Source organism: Hyperoodon ampullatus, assembly GCF_949752795.1.
Source record: "Hyperoodon ampullatus genome assembly, chromosome: 14".
NCBI lineage: Eukaryota > Metazoa > Chordata > Mammalia > Artiodactyla > Ziphiidae > Hyperoodon > Hyperoodon ampullatus.
In genome coordinates this window covers 66,284,659-66,303,804 of record NC_136927.1, presented here as the reverse complement: position 1 = coordinate 66,303,804, position 19,146 = coordinate 66,284,659, and the positions used below count along the sequence as shown (strand labels likewise).

Genomic DNA, 19,146 nt, shown 5'->3' with positions numbered 1-19,146 from the left:
TCTAGCTGTGATTCCCTTCTACCTCCTTGCCCTTCTGGCAGCCTGGCCCATGGACTGTAGCCTTTGGGCAGATGCCTGAGCCCCCAGACTGGGGGTCTGGGGCCTCTGGTTCCCTGTATGACCTTGCATAAGTCCCTTGCACCCCTGGGTTTCCCCACATGTAACTGGGTTTCCCCACATGGAACATATTACACTGTTTCCCCTCTGGTTTTTCTGAGACCAGATTATTTCAGAGGCCCTCACAAGACTGACAGCCTGCAATTCAGTTTCCTCTCAAAGCCTGAAAGGGGCCGAGCTAGACCAAAAGAACAGATCTTGAAAACAAAAAAAATCATTTTTCTAATTAAAACAATACATGTTTACTATAGAAAATTTGAGGAATTTAGAAAAGAATAAAGAAAAATACAAAAATATTCATAATTCCACCTCTCAGAGATAAACTCTCAGCCCCAGGGGTATTTTTTCCCATCTTTTATATTTATTTCATATATAAGTATATACACACATTTATAAATAGATCATACTGTGTATCATTTTATAAAGTGCTCTTTCAAACTTAACAAATGAAAAATTTCCAGTTATATTCAGTACCCTTTGAACACATGATTTTTAATGGCTGCTTATTATTTCATCACAGGATGTACATCATTTCTCAAATGTCTGACACTTTGTTTGCTTCTAATTTTCTGTGATTACAAGCAAAACTGTAATGAACCTCCCTGGTCATAAATCTGATGATATCCTTTATGATAAATTTCAAAAGTTGAATAACGGATCAAAGGGCATCCCCACATATGTTTTTTTTTTTTCCCCACGCCACGCAGCATGTGGGATCTTAGTTCCCCGACCAGGGTTCGAAACTGCGCCCCCTGTACTGGAAGCATGGAGTCCCAACCACTGGACCACCAGGGCAGTCCCCATTCACACATTCTTGATAAATGTTCCAACATGGCTTCCCAGTGCTTAAGGCTGACCCATGTCCAGATATCTTTCAGGAATCTCAGGACAATATCTTTCTTTTTTTTTTTTTTTTTTTGCGGTACGAGGGCCTCTCACTGTTGTGGCCTCTCCCGTTGCGGAGCACAGGCTCCGGACGCTCAGGCCCAGCAGCCATGGCTCACAGGCCCAGCCGCTCTGCAGCATGTGGGATCTTCCCGGACCAGGGCACGAACCCGTGTCCCCTGCATCAGCAGGCGGACTCTCAACCACTGCACCACCAGGGAAGCCCAGGACAATATCTTTCTGATCATCATGTTTTACACCCTTAAACTGCAGATAAGGAAACTGCCACTCAGAAAGTAGAAGGGACTAAGCACAGCCACATGATAGAATAACACAGTCATTAAGAGCACAGACTCTGGAGTCAGGGAGTTTAAATCCTGGTTTTTGCCACTTCCTTGCTGTGTGACCTTGGGCAAGTTACTTAACATCTTTGTGCTTCAGTCTCCCTATCTGTAAAATACTAATACCTATCTACCTGATAGGGCTGTTGTAAGAGTAAATGAAGATAATGCCTGAAGAACTAGGATGCTGAGCCAGGCCTCCGTCTTCCTGTTCACAGTGGCTGGTGTTTGGTGAGCACTGGACAAATGATAGTGCTATGGCTATCCCCCCACATTGCCCCTTTGAGAGATTCAGGGCTCAAGTCCCTGACAAATGGCCACTCAGTCTCCACCTGGGCACCTCTGGGACAGAGAGTCACTCAGTCACTTGCAGCGGGGAAGTAGCTCAGTGGAGAAGGGAAAGGCAGGAACCATGGAAGAATGTACTCACCCTGCCGAGTCTCAGCCTCAGGTGACCTCCTCTAGCCTGTCCAGCCCAATGGCCTCCCTAGTGCATCTCCTGGATCCCACAGAGAAGGGGCCACTTCCAGAACTGACCCTGTCTACCTGGTGGTCTGTACAAAGCAGTTTTAGCTCTGCACCCTGGTCCCCCAGCGGGTAGCTGGCACCTCTGCCCCAGCCAGGTTCCAGCCCTCCTCCCAGCTCTTATACCTGCCCAGAGGGTGGCAGGCCTTGGCCCCGAGCCTGCTCCGGTTCCAGCTGGAAAGACCTGGCAGTCATTGTCGTCCATCAGAAACTCAAATCCCACAAACAAGACCTTGTCACCTCAGGCCCCCAGCTCTGCCACCACCAGCCCAAAGAGGTGGGGTTTACTCAGCTCCTTGTCTCTAACCTGGAGCCTCTCACCCACAGCTACTAGGTGCCACATGGTGCCTGAAGCCCATCACATAAGGCACTTCCTTAAGGGATGCAAGTGTCCAGGAAAGGGTCCTTCTGTGGGGTCCCCACCAATCACCCTGTGCTGCAGGGGAGGCCTGGGGCTGGGAGGTGAGAAGAGACAGCCTCGCTGGTTTCCCACTCTCACATGGGGTGCTGATTCTTTCCTCATTGGCCTGTCGTGCCATGGGGTGAGATCTTGTCCAGGAAGCCCAGCGTCTGGCATACAGTAGGCACACTGTCAGTGGGGTACTTCTCTATCCCTGGCTCATAGGGGAACTTCAGTGAATGCTGTTGTTGAAACACAGAACCTCCAGTTTGGAAGGGGCTTCAGCCAGTCCCAGAACAAACGGTCTCCACCCAGGGCAGGAACTCCTGAAAAAATATGCCCACCAAGGGTCCCCCAGCGTGTTGGGTGGGTAAGCCCACTCTCTCGGGTGGCTCATTCCAGCTTCACAGACCTGAAAGAGACCCCCTTCCTGCTGGCCTTGGTGGAAAAGACTCGGGTCCCCAGATCCTCTCCCCATGACCAGGTCTCCTGGGGCAATGCCCGCTCCGGGAAGGTGGGATACCAAAAGGACTTGTATTATGGGGAAAACATTCAAGTGAGGAGCCCTGTTGCTACCTCAAACATGGCTGTTGCTATATGTGTTTGAGCTGTCAACAGCTCGGGGGTCACACGTCTGGCCTTCCCTGCTCTCAGGACTCCTCTCCCAAATCTATTTCCTCCACGCTCAGTTCCTGAACCTTTGGGCACTTTGGGAGGCCAGTGAGATGTGCCTTGCTCTCCCATTCTTCATCCTCAAGTCTAGGAATGTGACCTGGCAGGAAAGCCAGTTGCCATGTAATTGGCCCCTAAAAAGCTTCCACAATGAGATTCTAGGCACCAGAGTGCTGAATGTCCCAGCTCTGCCTTGCAGCCTGTCTTGTCCTTTCCCCACCAGACCACAGGCCGCCTCTTTGAGAACTGAAACAGTCACAGCCAGGAAACAATTTCAATGTCCAGTAAAAGGGGAAAAGTTTAAGTGACCCATGGAATGAATATCCCCTCTGTGGATTATTTCTAAGTATTAAAAGTGATGTTTGCCAAGAGTTCATAAATGCACGGGGAAATGCTTCTGCCACTCTGTAAGATGAAAAAAGCTGGATATAGAACTGGATATGCGGCACAGTTTCAGCTCTGTGGTTTGCTGAGTCGACTGGCTTCACTCTGACCCTCGGATGGGTGCATGACATACCCCTTCACACATCCTGAGAGGTCTGATTTCTTCTCTGATCGCTGTGACAGACGGTCTTTGCCCTCCTCACACAAGCTCCACTCCTTTGGCTGCTCACTCAGCCGGCAACTTTATTCTTCACTGAGAAAACGGAAGCCATCCGTTGCTCCCTCACCTTCCCGACAGACCCACCTGCATCTCACCCATCTCTTCCGCCTTCCCTCCAGGACAACGGAGGAAGGGCCCCTGCTGCTTTCGAAAGCCAGTCCCCTGGGCCTCCCTGGCTCTGTCGCTCTCCGCTTCTCCTGCCCGGCTTCTCTCGGCCTCACCCATCTCTCGCTTGCCCCTCTCGACACAACCGTCCCCTCCACGACTGCTCCATCCTCTATCTGCCTACACTCCACCTCTACCTCTTCTTCACTCTTCAACCCCCTGCCTTTGGCATCTGTCTCTACCACGCCTGCTCTTGCAAGGTCCCCAGCAGCTTCCGTGTCGCCCTAGGAAGGGAACACTGCTCTCATCTTCCTTCAGCTCCTGTGCCGCTTGACAGAGCAATTCTCCCTGACAACACGCGGTCTTCATCTCCCTCCTCCCCCTTCGGCCACTCCCTCTCTGTCTTTTGTGGCCGGCTTCTCTCTTAACCACTTTCTAGAACCAGGAATTCCCCCCCACCTTTTTTTTTTTCAATTTTCTACTTTATGAAAGAAATAATATATGGATACAGTTTTATTTAATAAGATTCAAACAATTCATGATAGATGTTTTGGCAGCAATTATTGAAGGCCCTCTTCAACTGTCCTCTCCCAGTCTCATCCACTCCTGGAGGTAACAACTATCAATCTTTTTTTTTTTCTAATTTTTAAATTTTATATTATTTTTTATTTTTTAAATTGAAGTATACTTGATTACAACATTATATAAGTTATAGGTGTACAGAATAGTGATTCACAATTTTTAAAGGTTATATTCCATTTATAGTTATTATAAAATATTGGCTATAGCGGAGTGGCTGGGCCCGTGAGCCATGGCCACTGAGCCTGCGCGTCCGGAGCCTGTACTCCGCAGCGGGAGAGGCCACAGCGGTGAGAGGCCCGCGTACCGCAAAAAAAAAAAAAAAAAAAAAATATATATATATATAGGCTATATTCCCTGTATTGTACAATATGTCCTTGTAGCTTATTTTATACAGAATAGTTTGTACCTCATACTCCCCTACCCCTATGTTGCCCCTCCCTCCTTCCCTCTCCCCACTGGTAACCACTAGTTTGTTCTCTGTATCTGTGATAGAACCAGGAATTCTTTATTTTATTTTATTTATTTTCAATATTTTATTTTATTTTTTAATACAGCAGGTTCTTATTAGTTATCTATTTTATACATATTAGTGTATATATGTCAATCCCAATCTCCCAGTTCATCCCACCACCACCACCCCACCTGCTTTCCCCTCTTGGTGTCCATACATTTGTTCTCTACATCTGTGTCTCTATTTCTGCCTTGGAAACCAGTTCATCTGTACCATTTTTCTAGATCCCACATATATGTGTTAATATATGATATTTGTTTTTCTCTTTCTGATTTACTTCACTCTGTATGACAGGCTCTAGGTCCATCCATGTCTCTACAAATGACCCAATTTTGTAGAGCCAGGAATTCTTAACTTCCTGGTTTTTCTTCTCTCTGTAGACCCTCTCTCTATGTGACCCTATCTGGTCTCATGGATTTAAATATTGTCTAAATGCAGATGACTCTTCATGACTCCAGGCTAACTGCTACCCTGGGCTCCACACTCATAGGTCTCTTGCCTATATGACTTGGATGTCTCCACAGACATCTCAAACTGATCGGGTCCAGAAAGAACTCTCCACTTCCCCCTCTAAACCTGGTCTCTCTACCCCCGACCACATTTAAGCTGTTTTCCCTGTCTTGTTAAATGGCACCGTCACTCATCCTGTAACGAAAGCCAGTAACCTGGGAGTTGAACTTGACTTCATTTCTCTGATCCCTCACCTCCAACCAAGGGTGTCTAACTCTTCAGAGCTCAAGAACAGATCTCAAAACTACCCCTCTTCTTCCCGCTCCACTGCCTCCACCCTCATCCAAGCCACCGTTACCTCTCAGAGGCTGGTTCAATAGGCCCTTTACCCACCTTCTAGCATCTTCTTGCCATCAGCTAGAGTGATCTATTTAAAACACAAATTAGATTACATCTCACCCCTGCTTACTCCACAGTCCCCGGTGGCTTGTCACTGCATCAGCAATAAAGGCCCGGGCTTCTCTGGTGGCGCAGTGGTTAAGAATCTGCCTGCTAATGCAGGGGACATGGGTTCAAGCCCTGGTCCAGGAAGATCCCACATGCCACAGAGCAACTAAGCCCGTGTGCCACAACTACTGAGCCTGCGCTCTAGAGCCCACGAGCCACAACTACTGAGCCTGCATGCCACAACTACTGAAGCCCACGCACCTAGAGCCCGTGCTCCGCAAGAGGAGAAGCCACTGCAATGAGAAGCCCGCGCGCTGCAACGAAGAGTAGCCCCCGCTTGCTGCAACTAGAGAAAGCCACACAACAAAGCCTCAATGCAGCCAAAAATAAACAAATAAATTAAAAATATATATATATATAAAAGATATTTTAAAAACAAACAAACAATAAAGCCCTGCCCAGGGCTGCTGAGGCTCCCGCTGTACAGTCCTGCTCTGTCTTGTCCTTCTTCTATCACCCATCAAGTGCCAGTCGTTCTGACCTTCTTACTTCCTTGAACATCTATCAAGCTTGTTCCTCCTTCAGCCTTCGCCCTTGCTGTGCTCTCTCTCTGGAATTCTCTTATTCTGGCTCTTTGAATAACTCAGTTTAAATGTCACCTCCTAAGAGAGGCCTCCCTGACTACCCTATTTAAAGCAGGTTCTGGGACTTCCCTGGTTGCCCAGTGGTTAAGAATCCATGCTTCCACTGCAGAGGGCATGGGTTCGAACACTGGTCAGGGAACTAAGATCCTTCCCGCATGCCACGTGGTGCGGCCAAAAACAACAACAACAACAAAAGCAGGTTTCCCTACTAATTCTTCTAATTCTCCTTCAGCCAGTGGTTTGTATAAGGAACATAGCCTTTATTTAAAAAAAAAAAATCACCTCCTCTTTGGAGCCTTCCAGGATTTACTCTCCATTCAGTTTCTATCATGTTGGTCAATTTAGCCACTTGAATGGGAGAACATGAACTGCTTTTCCGCTGGGGGATCAGCATCTTCATTTTGTGCAATGTGATATATAATTCTTACAATCATTTAACGCTTCATGCCTTCTGGAGTAGAGCTTTATATGGCACACACTGTGTGCCTGAGCTGGACACCACCCAACAGTGCAGCACCACAGGCTCTGAAGCTGGATGGCCCTGGGTTCCAGTCAACCCCAGCCCTGCCACTTCCAAGCTGTATGACCTTGAACAAGCATTCCAGTTATCCATTGCTGCGTAACAAACTGCCCCCTAAATTAGTGGCTTAGAACAACAATATTTTGCAGTTTGGGACAGCTCATTTCTGCTCCACTTGGCATCAGCTGGGGCAGCTCCAAGGCTGGGGGCTGAATCATATGAAAGTTCCTTTTCTCACATGTCCGGGGCTTAGCAGGGACCGGAGCTGGAGTTGTTGGCTGGAGCACCTTCACGTGGCCTCTGCATGAGGCCTGGGTTTACTCCCAACATGGTGGCTGCGTCCCAAGGGAGAGTGGATTGAGAGAGAGACAGAGAGACAGAGACTGAGAGACACAGAGAAACAGAGGCAGAGAGAAACTGAGCTGAAGAGCCATATTGCCTTTTATGACCTAGCCTCACACTGTCACTTCTGCCATTCTCTATTGGTTGAGGCAGTCACAAAAGTCTGCTCAGGTTCAAGGAGAGGGAACATAGACCACGTGACTCAACTGGAAGAGTGTCAATGCCACACTGTAAAAAAGAATAATTGGGATGAGCTATATATTGCTGAGCCTATCTTTGGAAAATATAATCAGCCACAAGAAGTTCCTACCCTTTCTGAGATCCTCTGCTGAAGTGTTGAGCACAGAGCCTGGCATGAGTGCCCAGGGCTCAGGAAACCCCAGGTGGCCTCCCCGCCTGCATGGAGCCAATTCTGGGCCCCTGGCTAGTCTTACTCTTTTCACTGTTGCCCTGGTCTGACCTGAGTCCAGAGCCCCACCTTGACCCAACCCCTGGGCCCCTCCCCACCAGGGCCTTGCTGCTCCCGAGGCTCTTCTGGGGCTGCAGTGTAGATTCATGGCTCCCCAAATCCGAAGATCTTCAAAGCAGGAAGAGCCATCAGCCCCCTTCTCAGCCATGAGTGCTGGGACCCAGTCAGGGTTTGTGGGAGAGCCAGGACTCGGGCCCAGGCCCACATGGGGAGATCCGGGCCACCACTGGTGTAGCCACGGGTGTGTCAGGAGTGGCTGAGCAGCCTGCTCTATGTAGCACATCCCCTGCTGGGATTCCCACCATCCAACATCTCCAAGCCCACATTCTGCATAGATGGAGAAACTGAAGTTCAGAGAGGGTAAACAATTTCCGAGAGCCACACAGCATCTCTCTGTGCCAGGCCAGAACCAGTCTACAAGAAACGGGGACATCAGAGCTAGAAGGACCCGGTCATCTGTTACATCAGACTAAACCAAGTGGCGTCTTCTGAGGCCCGGGAAGCAGGAGGGCTTACCCTGGCCCTCACCCCTGTGAAATGCCATGCTCCATGAGGTCAGGAACTCACCATTGACAAGTCCACCAGTGTGTCCCTCAGGGTCCCGCCTGGTGCCTGTGGACTGGGTGAGTGGACAGTCAGTGGGGGCAGGAGAGCAGGTGCCTTGCCAGGATGGGGGTGGAAATGCCCCTGAAGAAGTGTTTGCAGAGAACCTGCTGAGTGGCCCTGTTCCTTACCTGGCTCCGTGGGGGGGGCACCCAGAGGAAGGATCCGAGGATAGAGGGGGCACTTACACACCTAGACACACCTAGATGGGGATAAAGCCGTGCCTCACCGGGAGAGGGCATACCCCGGGAGTGTATTCACCGCGGCGGGGCAGGTGGCACAGAAACAGAGTGGACCTGGGCCAGCTGTGTGTCAAGGGCAGGAGGAGGTGAAGCAACAGGTTTGGGGGAAGAGGAAGAGGAGGGAAAGAGAGAAATAGAAAAGGAAGGAGGAAAGGGGGAGAAGGAGGAGGAAAAGGAAAGGAAGGGGAATAGAGGGAGGAAGAAGAGGCTGCAGACCGGTAAACACCAGCCTTGCCCCCAACGCCCGCCAGGGGGTGCTACCCTGAGAGTGAGCGCCTGCCCGCCGGGTAGCCAAAGGACTGCAAGTGGCTCTGCCCAACAGCGGCTCGGTGGCGATGGGAAGTAGCAGCGAGGAGCGGGGGCGGGGAAGGCGTGACAGACACAAGGGAAAATCAGCAACACAGGAGCACAGTTATGGAAGGAAAGAAACGACACCCACCAGAGCCGGGGCTCCGGGGTTATCCGGAGTTGCTCCTGTGGGGGACGTGTGGGGATCAGGGCAACCGTGTCCAGCTCGGACCAGCCCCCACGGGAGCCAAAACCTATTCCCAAAGCATGCGCTGGTCTGACTCCTGAGAACGGGTCGCCTCCATTTTAGCCCTGCAGAACCTGAGACCGGGGTCAGGGGAGGAGGGAGTATGCCTGGGATCACAAGCAGCTCACGGCGTGCAGAGCCGGGCATGCACCCAGGGCCCGACGCTCCCCACGACTGTGAGAAGGAAGCCAAGCCAGAAGATGCGGAGCACGCCCTGGAGGCGCGAGGTCTGGCTTCCATCCCGGCTCTGTCGCTAACCGTGGGCTGATCGCCTGTCTTCCCTTGGCTTCAGTTTACCCATCTGTACATTGGGATAATCGGTCTTGCTCTGCGAGGTTCGGGGGGCGGAGTTCGCGCACGCTCTGCACAGCCTCGAGAGGCGAGGTGCTCGGCGTGTATATGGATGATGGCTCCCGCGATCTGAGGTCCACCCGGCCTCTAGCTAGGAGTCCCCCCTCTCGCCGTTCGCGCGACCCCTGCGCGGACGAGGGGAGCAGGGGCGCCTCCGCCGGGTGCGTTCCCCAGGCCAGCAGGGGAGGGGGCGGCGGCGGAGCGGAGGGGAAGGGAGCCCGGGCCACGGCAGCCCCGGCCCGCCTGACCCTCGAGGGGGTCGCTGTTGCTTCGCAGATCCCTCCCTCGCTCACTGCCTGTGTCCCTCCCTGCCGCTCCCGCCGCGTCCGCCTTTTGTTCGCGGAGCCGCGCGCCCCCGAGCCGAGGCGGCTGGGCGGGGAGCTGGCGGGGCTGCGCGGGGGGCGGGCCGCGCCGGGCGGAGCCGGGGCCCGGGCAGCAGCCGGACTCGGAGCCCGAGAGAGAGATCGGCGTGCAGGCAGCCGGGGCCCGGGCGCGCTCCGGGGGCGCGGCGAGGCCGAAGGGGCGGGCGCCGGGCGGAGCCGGAGCCGGAGCCGGAGCCGGGGCGCCTGGAGGCGAACGGGCCGCTCTCTCCGAGCCCAGGGCAGCGGAGAGACCGTGCGGCGGGGGTCGGGGCCGGAGCGCAGCCGGGGGTCTGAGGTGGGCCGAGAGGAGCCGCGGCCCCAGCGGCCGGAGGGGCGCCAGGAGCCTCCCACGGGGCGCGGAGGCCGGGCGGGCCCGGGCCATGCGCGCCGCTCGCTGAGGCCGAGGGAGGCCGCGATGGAGGTGCCGGCGGGGGAGTCCCCGGCTCGGGGCTGCGGCCCCCCGCCCGCTCCCGCTCCGGAGAGGAAGAAGAGCCACCGCGCGCCGTCGCCGGCCCGGCCCAAGGACGTGGCCGGCTGGTCGCTGGCCAAGGGCCGCCGTGGCCCAGGCCCGGGCTCAGCAGCCGCCTGCAGCGCCGCGTCCTCGGCGCGGCCCGACAAGAAGGGGCGTGCGGTGGCGTCCGGGGCGCGGGGCTCAGGGACCCGGGTGGCCGGTGTCCGCACTGGGGTCCGCGCCAAGGGCCGTCCGCGCCCGGGGACCGGGCCGCGACCGCCGCCACCGCCGCCCAGCCTCACCGACAGCAGCTCGGAGGTGTCGGACTGCGCGTCGGAGGAGGCGCGCCTGCTGGGCCTGGAGCTGGCGCTAAGCAGCGACGCTGAGTCGGCGGCCGGGGGCCCGGGGGGAGCCCGCACCGGGCAGCCGTCCCAGCCTGCGCCGTCCGCACAACAGCCTCCGCGGCCCCCCACCTCCCCCGAGGAGCCGTCGGTGGCCGCGTCGTCGGTGGGGAGCAGCCGCCTGCCACTCAGTGCCTCGCTCGCCTTCTCCGACCTCACTGAGGAGATGCTGGACTGCGGGCCCGGCGGTTTCGTGCGAGAGCTGGAGGAGCTGCGCTCAGAAAACGACTATCTCAAGGTGAGGGCGCTGGTGCGGGAAAGGGAGGCCGCGGGGAGGCGCGGGTGTCAGCTCCACCGGCCTGAGGCATCAGCCGGCCCGCTGTCCTACCGCACGAGCTGGGAAAGGGGCCTAAACCCTCAGGGGCTACCTTACATCCCGCTTCCCGTTGTATCTGGGACACCTTCTCCTGAGGAAGGAACCTGGAAGAGGAGACTGCCCAAAGGACCCTGATTTGGGAAGGGGGGCTTGAGAAAAGTACTTTGGAGGATGCCTAGATGCGGTACTTGGGATGGGGGTGGGTACTCAGTGAGGGGCTGGACCTCTGATGCAGCTGCTCAGAGCCTCCACCCCGAAGCCAGAGGCCAGGCCTTTGGCGGCTCTTTTTTCTGGGACAGGCACTGCTGTGCGGTGCTGCCAGGGAGACCTGTGGCCATCCCCTGCCAAGGAGAGGCCAGAACACCATCCTGAGTCTTTACCCAGGGCTTTCCTGGCTCAGGCCTGTCCCTGCCTGCCTTTCAGGGCGGGTCCGGTTTGAAAGCATTGACATCTGGGAACATCCCCTTGGCTAGAGTCCGACTTCCGCCCTAACGGTCCCACAGCCTGGGAGGATGATGTCGTGGGAGAACCGGTTCAGAGGCAGCTTCCCAAATCCCAGGGTATTGTCTTCTGCCCAATTTGGGACAGGCCCTGTACACACAGCAGCTGCATTGGTGCCCCACGGCAGTGCCCATCTCCTTCCCATGTTCCCAGTGAGAGGAGGGAAACTGACATCTGAAAGGGGCCTTTCCTCTGGGTGGGGGTGGTGGTGCGGTGTGGACCTGAGAGTTTCCCCGGGAGAGCAGGCTTGGCCTTCACGCTTTCAGTGGACATAAGCACCTGCTGGGTGCAGGCCAGGCTCTGTCTGCCCACTGCCTGGCACCGAGGCAGCTTTAGGGACAGCCCAGCCCTGTGTGTCGATATTGACCTGGGAAGCTTCATGGGTTCTGCCGCCACTGGCTGGACGTGGTTTGGAAGAGGCTGAAATGTACCTACTCTTATTAGTTGATGTCCTGGCACAATACCCAGAGCACCCCTGGCCAAGAGCCACCGAGTTCACGGCACTCTGCTAATTTATGTCTGTCCAGCAACACTTAGCTTTGCATTGTAGCTCTTCTGGCCAAAAGGGTTTCTCTCTCATTAGAGTTTGTAAGGTCTTACTTAACTGTGTCTCCCCCTCCCTATTTTCCCCAGCATCTGCTATCCAGTGTACGTTTAGTCACTGTTGTAGAATAGGACGGGGTCTGTCTGAATCAGAATAATCTACCCCTTTAGCTTCTAACCTTTCCTCAGGCCAAGGCTTAGTTTTCTCATCTGTTAATTGAGAGGGGAAGACTTCCTAAAGACCCCATTCGCTGTTGACGATCAGGGGTTCAGTCAGCTCCTATAGTATTCAAGAGCCAGTGGTGAGGAGAAGACAAGTGGAGGGTGGGTAAGAGGAGGGAGACAAGCCAGAAGGAGGCCTGGCCCTGCCCAGTTGGTGCTCTGAGCTGCTTCCAGTACTCCTTGCCTGAGCTGCTCTAAACTCGGACCCCGAGCTTCTCACTCCTGTCTCCTGGCCCCAACTGCTCCCCCTGGCAAGGGAAGATGGGCCATAGAGCTTTGCTTTAGGGTCTCACACACCCACCCCTGTGGGCTCCTGTTCATTCCAGGAAGTCAGCAGGCAGAGCTCTGGAGTCCCTGTGAGCCACCCATGACTGTTAAGATGGAAAATAGTTCCAGAAGGCTGGGGATTGAGCCTAAGGTCTCACAGTGTCCAGGGCCAGGCTGGGGACCTTCCACTGCCTGGGTCAGGGTGCAGCCTCAATTTCCCCCATTCATGCAGTGTTTCTGGCTTCATGTGCAGGCCTTAGGCCACTGTTAGATCTGGGGTCTGTGCCTTCCTGGCTGTGTGATCTTGGACCAGTTATTTAATGTCTCTGGACCTCAGTTTCCTCGTTGTATAAAGGGACATCACACATCTTCCAGCCTTAAGGGTTAAATGAGTTATGTGTGCAAACACCACTAGAGCGCCTGGCATGTAGCGAGCCTCAGATGAGGGTAATTTCGATCACTGCTATTCTCAAGTGGTATGTGACACATTTCCGTGGGCGCTTATCATGTTCTCTTGTGGACTCCGTGGGGGCAGGATAGATCCTCCTCCCCACCTGAAGCAGTCCCGGCCCCTCGTTCATTCATTCACCAACTACTTATTTAAGGCCTACTGTGTACCAGACACTAGCGCAGATCTGAGGACACGGCCATGGGCGAGGACGAGGTGTCTGTTTTCATGGAGCTGTGCGTCTAGTGGGGGAGACTGGGATTAAACAATAGTCATACACTGCGTCACAGTGCGGATCGTGATGAGGGTGGGGAGGGACACAGTGTGCCGAGAGCACATGAAGCTGGGGCTGGGGGTGCTAAGGGAGGCCAGGGGCTGAAGGATGAGATGGAGCCAGCTGTATAAGGAGCTGGAGTAAGACCATTCCAGGCCAAGGGAAGTAGGAAAAAGCTCGTGGATTTCGAGGATCAGTGCCAAGGCTGGAGAGAGGAAGGAGATTGGATGGAGAGGTGAGCAGGACCAGACTGTGCGGTTACACTGTGTATACATGGGTCAGTCCCTGAACTTCTCTCCAGCTGCCAGCCTCACAGAGGCAAGATGAAAGTCTAGAGGCCATGGATGTGGGCCATAGATGTAGAGGCTGTTACAGGAGGTGTGGTTTTGTTCATTCTACAGATGGGTAAACTGTGGCCACAGCGGAGAGGGGACTTGTTCCAGGTCCCAGAGCCCGTTCTCCAGGCAGCCAGGCTTGGAGTAAGAGTACCTTGTACTCTTGACGTGTTTCCTGCCCCTCTGGGCCACTTTGCTTCTAAGATGCAGGATCTGAGTTACCAGGAGAAGGACTTCAGATCCCCAGCGTGTTCCCAGCAGTCCTCGTGCTGCCTTGGGTTGAGTCCCACTGAGTCCAGTGGGGCCCTGCTCGAGCTCACCTCCCAGCTGGCGGGCGGCACTGGGAACCATCAACTGGGGAAGACCTTGCGGGTGACGGCAGATCTCCTGTGGCATGAGGCTTACTCTGGGGCCCGAGTGGAAAAAGTGGAAATGGGGCAGCTCTCTCTCAGTGAGACGATAGGAGGAGCTGCTACAGAGAAGGGAGTGAGCTTGCTGTCCGTTGAGTTATTCAGAGTTATTCAACCTTGCATGTTGGATAAAGACATGGGGTTTGTGGAAAGCAGCTGGTAAACGGCACAAAATGTGGTGGTTGTGATTACTTGAGGAGGATATTTATGTGGAGGCTGTAGTTGAGTTGCCTGACCTCAGCCAAGGAAGTCTGAAGGTTATTAACTTTTAAGGTTCCAGGATTCTAAGAGACAGCTTTGGCTGCAGGGCAGACACGTGGACTGTTTGACCTTCAAAACCCTGGTGGTCTGAAGTCTTCCATCTCCCCGTCACCACTAACTGTTGCCCATGCACCTTTTGAGGACGTGCTGGGAACCCACCTGGTGTGGATGGAAGAATCTGAGAGTTGGAGCCCAAAGACCTGGTCTAGAGACCTGACTCTGCCATTTACTGTGTGGCCATGAGCAAGTCACTTGGCGTCTCTGAGCTCTTTTTTTTCATCTATAAAATGAAGATGATGGAACCTGCCTGGGCAACTTCATAGGACTGTTTTCAGGAATCAGGGAGGGAGGTGTGAATAGATAAGAAGACATTTTGCAAGCAGTGAAATTCCGCATCTTTTAGGGAATTGTTATTATTGTCAGCCAATGAGCAGATAGGATGTCAAAGCCTTCATTCTTGAGGGAGCTGGGAGAAGCCAGGAGGCTGGATCCCCCTAGCTTTAGGATGTTGATAAATCAGGAGCTGCTCCGAGGAGGCCAGGAAGGAGTGATCACATTCCATGCTGTGTGGGCTTCATGAAGCGAGGCCTCCCCACCTCCTTGGAGGTTCTACATGTGAGTGTTTGAAGTGTAGCCAATCTAGATGTCAGCCAGAAGGGCCCAGAGGAAGCATCTAATTCCCCTCCAGTTCCCATAGTACACTTGGGTAAATGGAGGCTCCTGGTCACACAGCCAGGATTCCAAACCTGGTTGGTCTAACCCTGGGTCCTGTTCTTTCTACAGTCCGACTGGAGCATGAGCTTGTGGTCGCTAACAGCGTGTCTAGTCTGGGACATAGGTTGTCGAGAGGAATTCTGTTGTGTGCAGGGCTCCAGGCTAAGGCTTCTTGAGAGCAAGTAGAGAATGACATCTGCTGGGACCGAGAACCTGGAGCCTGCAGGCAGTGTGTGGGGGACATGTGCCTGCGTGTGTGTACATGAATATGTACCCTGCACCAGTAGAAAGTGTGATTGGGACCAGGGATCTGAGGTCTTGGAGGAAGTGATGGGGGTTTGGATCAAGACTTAAGGGTTAGATAATGGTTAGGTTGGAATCCAGAGTGCTGGGATGTTAGAGCTGGCCTGGAGACCCCCAGACCACTGATCCCCGGCCTTCTGTGGTTCTTGCTCACAAATGCCATCAACTATTAGATCATTTCCAGTGTGCCAGGCTCTGGGTTAAGTCAGTCCTTTACTCCTCACAGCAATCCTGTGTGGAGGGTTCTGATATCAGACCCATTTGACAGATGAGGAAACCGAGAGGTTATGTAATGTGCCCGAGATTGCACAGCTGATATACTTGGGAACCTCACTAGACAACCCCAAGGAGCTCCCTTCCCCAGTCTCTCTTCCACCCTCTCCCATGCAGGAGGCAGCTTGTGCCTCCAAGTTTCACAGAGCAGAGTTCTCACCTGGTTTTGCCAGTTATAAGCTTTGTGACTCTGGGTGAGATTCTCAGTCTTTCAGAGTCTGTTTTTCCTTCCGAAAAATGGGAGATAAGCATGCCTGCCCCAGGGTCATGGGGACCCTTTTCCGAGTGATGATATAGATCTAGTGCACAGTAAATGTTAGTGCCTGTCCTGGTTGTCACCATTCCCATACCTGCTTCTAGGCCCTGTGCCAGGTGTCTGGGGCAGTAACCCACAAGTTGTGAAGCTCTCAGTTCCTGGGAGCTGTAGGGGGAGGACTCCAGTATATCTGTCACTGTTGGGGGGAGAGGAGTGGTCACCATGGTCAGCAAAGCTCCTGGCTAGTCCCAGCCCTCCCTGTGGCAGCTGAGAGGTGGCCTGAAAGAAGCTGCTCTGAGAACTGGGTCTTTAAGGATCCTCAGCTGGTCGCCTGTCATGGGGGGCGGGGGACAGCTCCAGCGAGATGGAGAATGAGATGCAGAAGGTGAGATGGCTGCTGCTGAGGCCTTAGGGGGACTACGAAGCTACCAGGGCTCCCAGCATTCCTTACAGAGGGGTTTGGCCTGTGTCCCTGGGCACACTCTTTCTTGCACACACAAACACATGTACACATATTCACAGCGTGTGCTCAGAGATCCACGACTATTCATACATGTCTCACATACACATCCAGGGACATGCTTGTGCTGTCTGTTTGCAGAAGCACACCTCCAGACTTATTAGGGAGGACACCTGCTCAGAGAAGTACACAAACCCATGCAAGATACACCACGTCCTGTCTCATCGCACCCGCAGTTATCAAACAGACACAACAGAGACTCACACCATCTAGGAGACTGCTGGCTCAGAAACACACCCTTACACACACCCAGACACACTTGGCCGTGTCCCAGAGATGGGCACACTCTGGAGACACCCTCAGACATATCGGAAGCACACACGCATATGCGGGCGCACACACAAACCCACACAGAGTCATTACACACAGGTGCTCGCATCCGTGGAAATCCAGATACGCCCCTGCCAAGCGGGCACAGACACAGCTCATCACCCAGCCACCCCCGCTGCCTCTTCCACAAATAGAGCAAGCAGCAGAGGTCCTTGCACACTCGGGGCTCACAGACACACACCGAAGAGACACACATGAGCAACACATGTAGCCACGTACATAGAAGCAGGACATGAGCACAGAACACTCAGATGTCAGGCCTGTAGCATTTGCTAACAGGAGCCAAAGACCCACAGACCAGGTTACCCAGACACACACACACACACACACACAAACTGGCTGTGACATTTCAGCTACACAGAAACACAGGAAATCCTGGCCCGTGTCTCCCTGGAGCTCATGTGTACAAACTACTGTTTTCAGCTCCTCCACGAGGCTTCCTTCCACTAGGCTGCTGGGAACAGTGGGGAGTGTGGCAGGGGCTTGACTTTGCAATCTTCTGGATCTGGGGGTCCTAGGAGCCTGGCTGGGGCTGCGTGGTATGTAGGCAGATAAGGGGCTGGCAGGTCACCAAGGTGGAGAAGATGCACCAAAGGCCCACAGGGCCCGGACACCCAGCACTTGGGCCAGGGCCCAATGAGCTGAGTGAAATGCAGCAATTGTCAGGCCTGCCAGCGCCCAGGGGCAACTCCCTTCTAATTTCCTTGGAATTTCCTGCTTGCCCTCATCTCCGGCCTCCTCCCCCTCCCCCTCTGCTGGGGACTGTGGAGGGCCATGCCACTGCCATCCCTAAAGGGCGCCTGATTCTGCCTGGGAAAAGAGGCCGGGATAGAGAAGGTTGGAGGACATGTGGGCACTCAGAGGAGGGACCTGGAAGACTTCCTGGAGGAGGAGGCATTAGAGTTGAGGAGTTAGCCTTGAATGACTGCCTCTGTGTCCAGCTGCTGGGACCGTGCCTGGCACATCGTAGGGACTCAATAAATATTTGTTGCATGGTTGAAGGAAAGGCAGTGATCAGGGTCTGCAGATGGGCTGCAGGCCAGCTGCAGGCTTAAAACAGAAGAGCTGGAGGGAGTTGGGGGGGGGCAGTAGTGAGGGAGAGGCTGGGAAGGGGAGTTGGGCCTGCTGGGGAAGGGCACTGAATGCCGAACTGAGCCGAGGCATTGTGAACACCTTGCTGGGAGGGGGCCGTGTTGACCTATAGCAGAGCTAGGAGCTGCCTCCTTTCCATGTGTCTGTAGCACCGGACACAAGGCCCCAGGGCCTCTCGGGAGGGAGGTGGACAAATTCCACCTTTGGGATCAGGTCTGGGGCCAAACCTTGCTTTGTCACCTCCTCCCTGTACATGAACCCCACGTGCAGGGCCCCCTCATCAAGCCTCAGTCTTCCTATCTGTAAAATGGGAACTTAATCCCTTTCTTGCAGAGCGCTTGGGAGGATTAGTATTCAGGTATATGGCACATCCAGCACTGTCCTGGGCACAGCGGAAGGCAGGGATCCCTTCCCTGTCCTGTGTAGCCTCTGGGGCAGAGAGAGTTCCCCAGAGGAGGGGCTCGGCTAAGTTCTAAGCAGAGGCCTGACCAGCAGCCAAAGTTATTACTGAGGTCATTGCCCCGGGTGCCCCATAGGCGTGACCTCATCTGTAGTCACATTCTCTTCCTTCTGGTGCCAGAAGGAACTTGGCGCTGGGATGGGGAAATATCTAAAGACTCTGGGGTGTTCTGGGCCAGGCTGGGCCTGGCATTCACTGGAGGCCCACAGGTCAGCGGATGTCGCTGGCCTCCCTGAGGAATGGCAGGGAGTCAGAGAAGGTGGGAGCAGCAGGCCAGCCTTTCCCTTCTCTGGGGTCCAAGGTGGTGAAGAGCACTGTGGTCTAGAGCCGGGCCCACCTGGGCTTGAATCCTGGTTCCGCCTTTTCCTCTATGAGCTTTGCCTTTATAAGCCTCAGTCTCCTCATCTGTAAAATGGGGATGCTGATACTCCTTTGCTGATGGAGGGTTGCTTTGGGGTCCCACATTCTAAGACTGGAGTGAATAATCTCCCATTGCCTGCACTGCAAAGAGAAGCTCGGGCTCCAATAGAAAAACTGTTTTGGGTCCCTGTGGCTAGGCTGGACCAGTTAAACATCTTTCTCCTGGTTTTGCCCCAGATCCACATGGGATCTTCTGGGTCAGTTGCATCAGCCTCTCCCCTCCACACCCCTCCTGGGCCCTGCCCAAGTGCCTGGGTGGCCTGTGTGGTCCTGCCTTTCTCAGCCTCACCTCAGCCCTGCTCCACCCAAGTTCTGAGCGCTCCATGCACCCCAAGCCTCTATCCCTGCATTCGTCCCACTGTGGGGGCCTTTTTACTGTAGTTCCCTCCCGCCTCCCTTGGTTTCCTCCTCCACCTTCATGTGTTCAGCTCCAGGCCAGGCTCCTGTGTTAGACACGTAGGGGCTTCCTATAGGCTCCTTTGGGGCATTTACCTCTACAGTAATTAGATTATTAATTGCATAATTACAGTTTTCACTCCAGCCCCTCCCCCTATGTGCTCTGCATGAGGGCAGGGATCTTACCAGGGTGGGACTTAACCCCTTCCTTTCACACAAGCGTAAGTAAACTGAAGCTCAGAGAGG

The 19,146-nt window shown here is 54.2% G+C and overlaps 1 protein-coding gene across 1 annotated transcript in view; it reads left to right on the top strand.

Annotated features, from left to right (window-relative positions):
- Window positions 1-10,122: 10,122 nt before the first annotated feature.
- Window positions 10,123-19,146, top strand: part of MTCL2 (microtubule crosslinking factor 2) — a gene marked incomplete at both ends in the record, with an annotated part of 64,039 nt that continues 55,015 nt past the window's right edge. Inside the window, one exon of the mRNA XM_079720290.1 lies at window positions 10,123-10,797. Coding sequence (XP_079576416.1) covers window positions 10,123-10,797 — 675 coding nt within the window. The remainder of the gene's footprint in view (window positions 10,798-19,146) is intronic.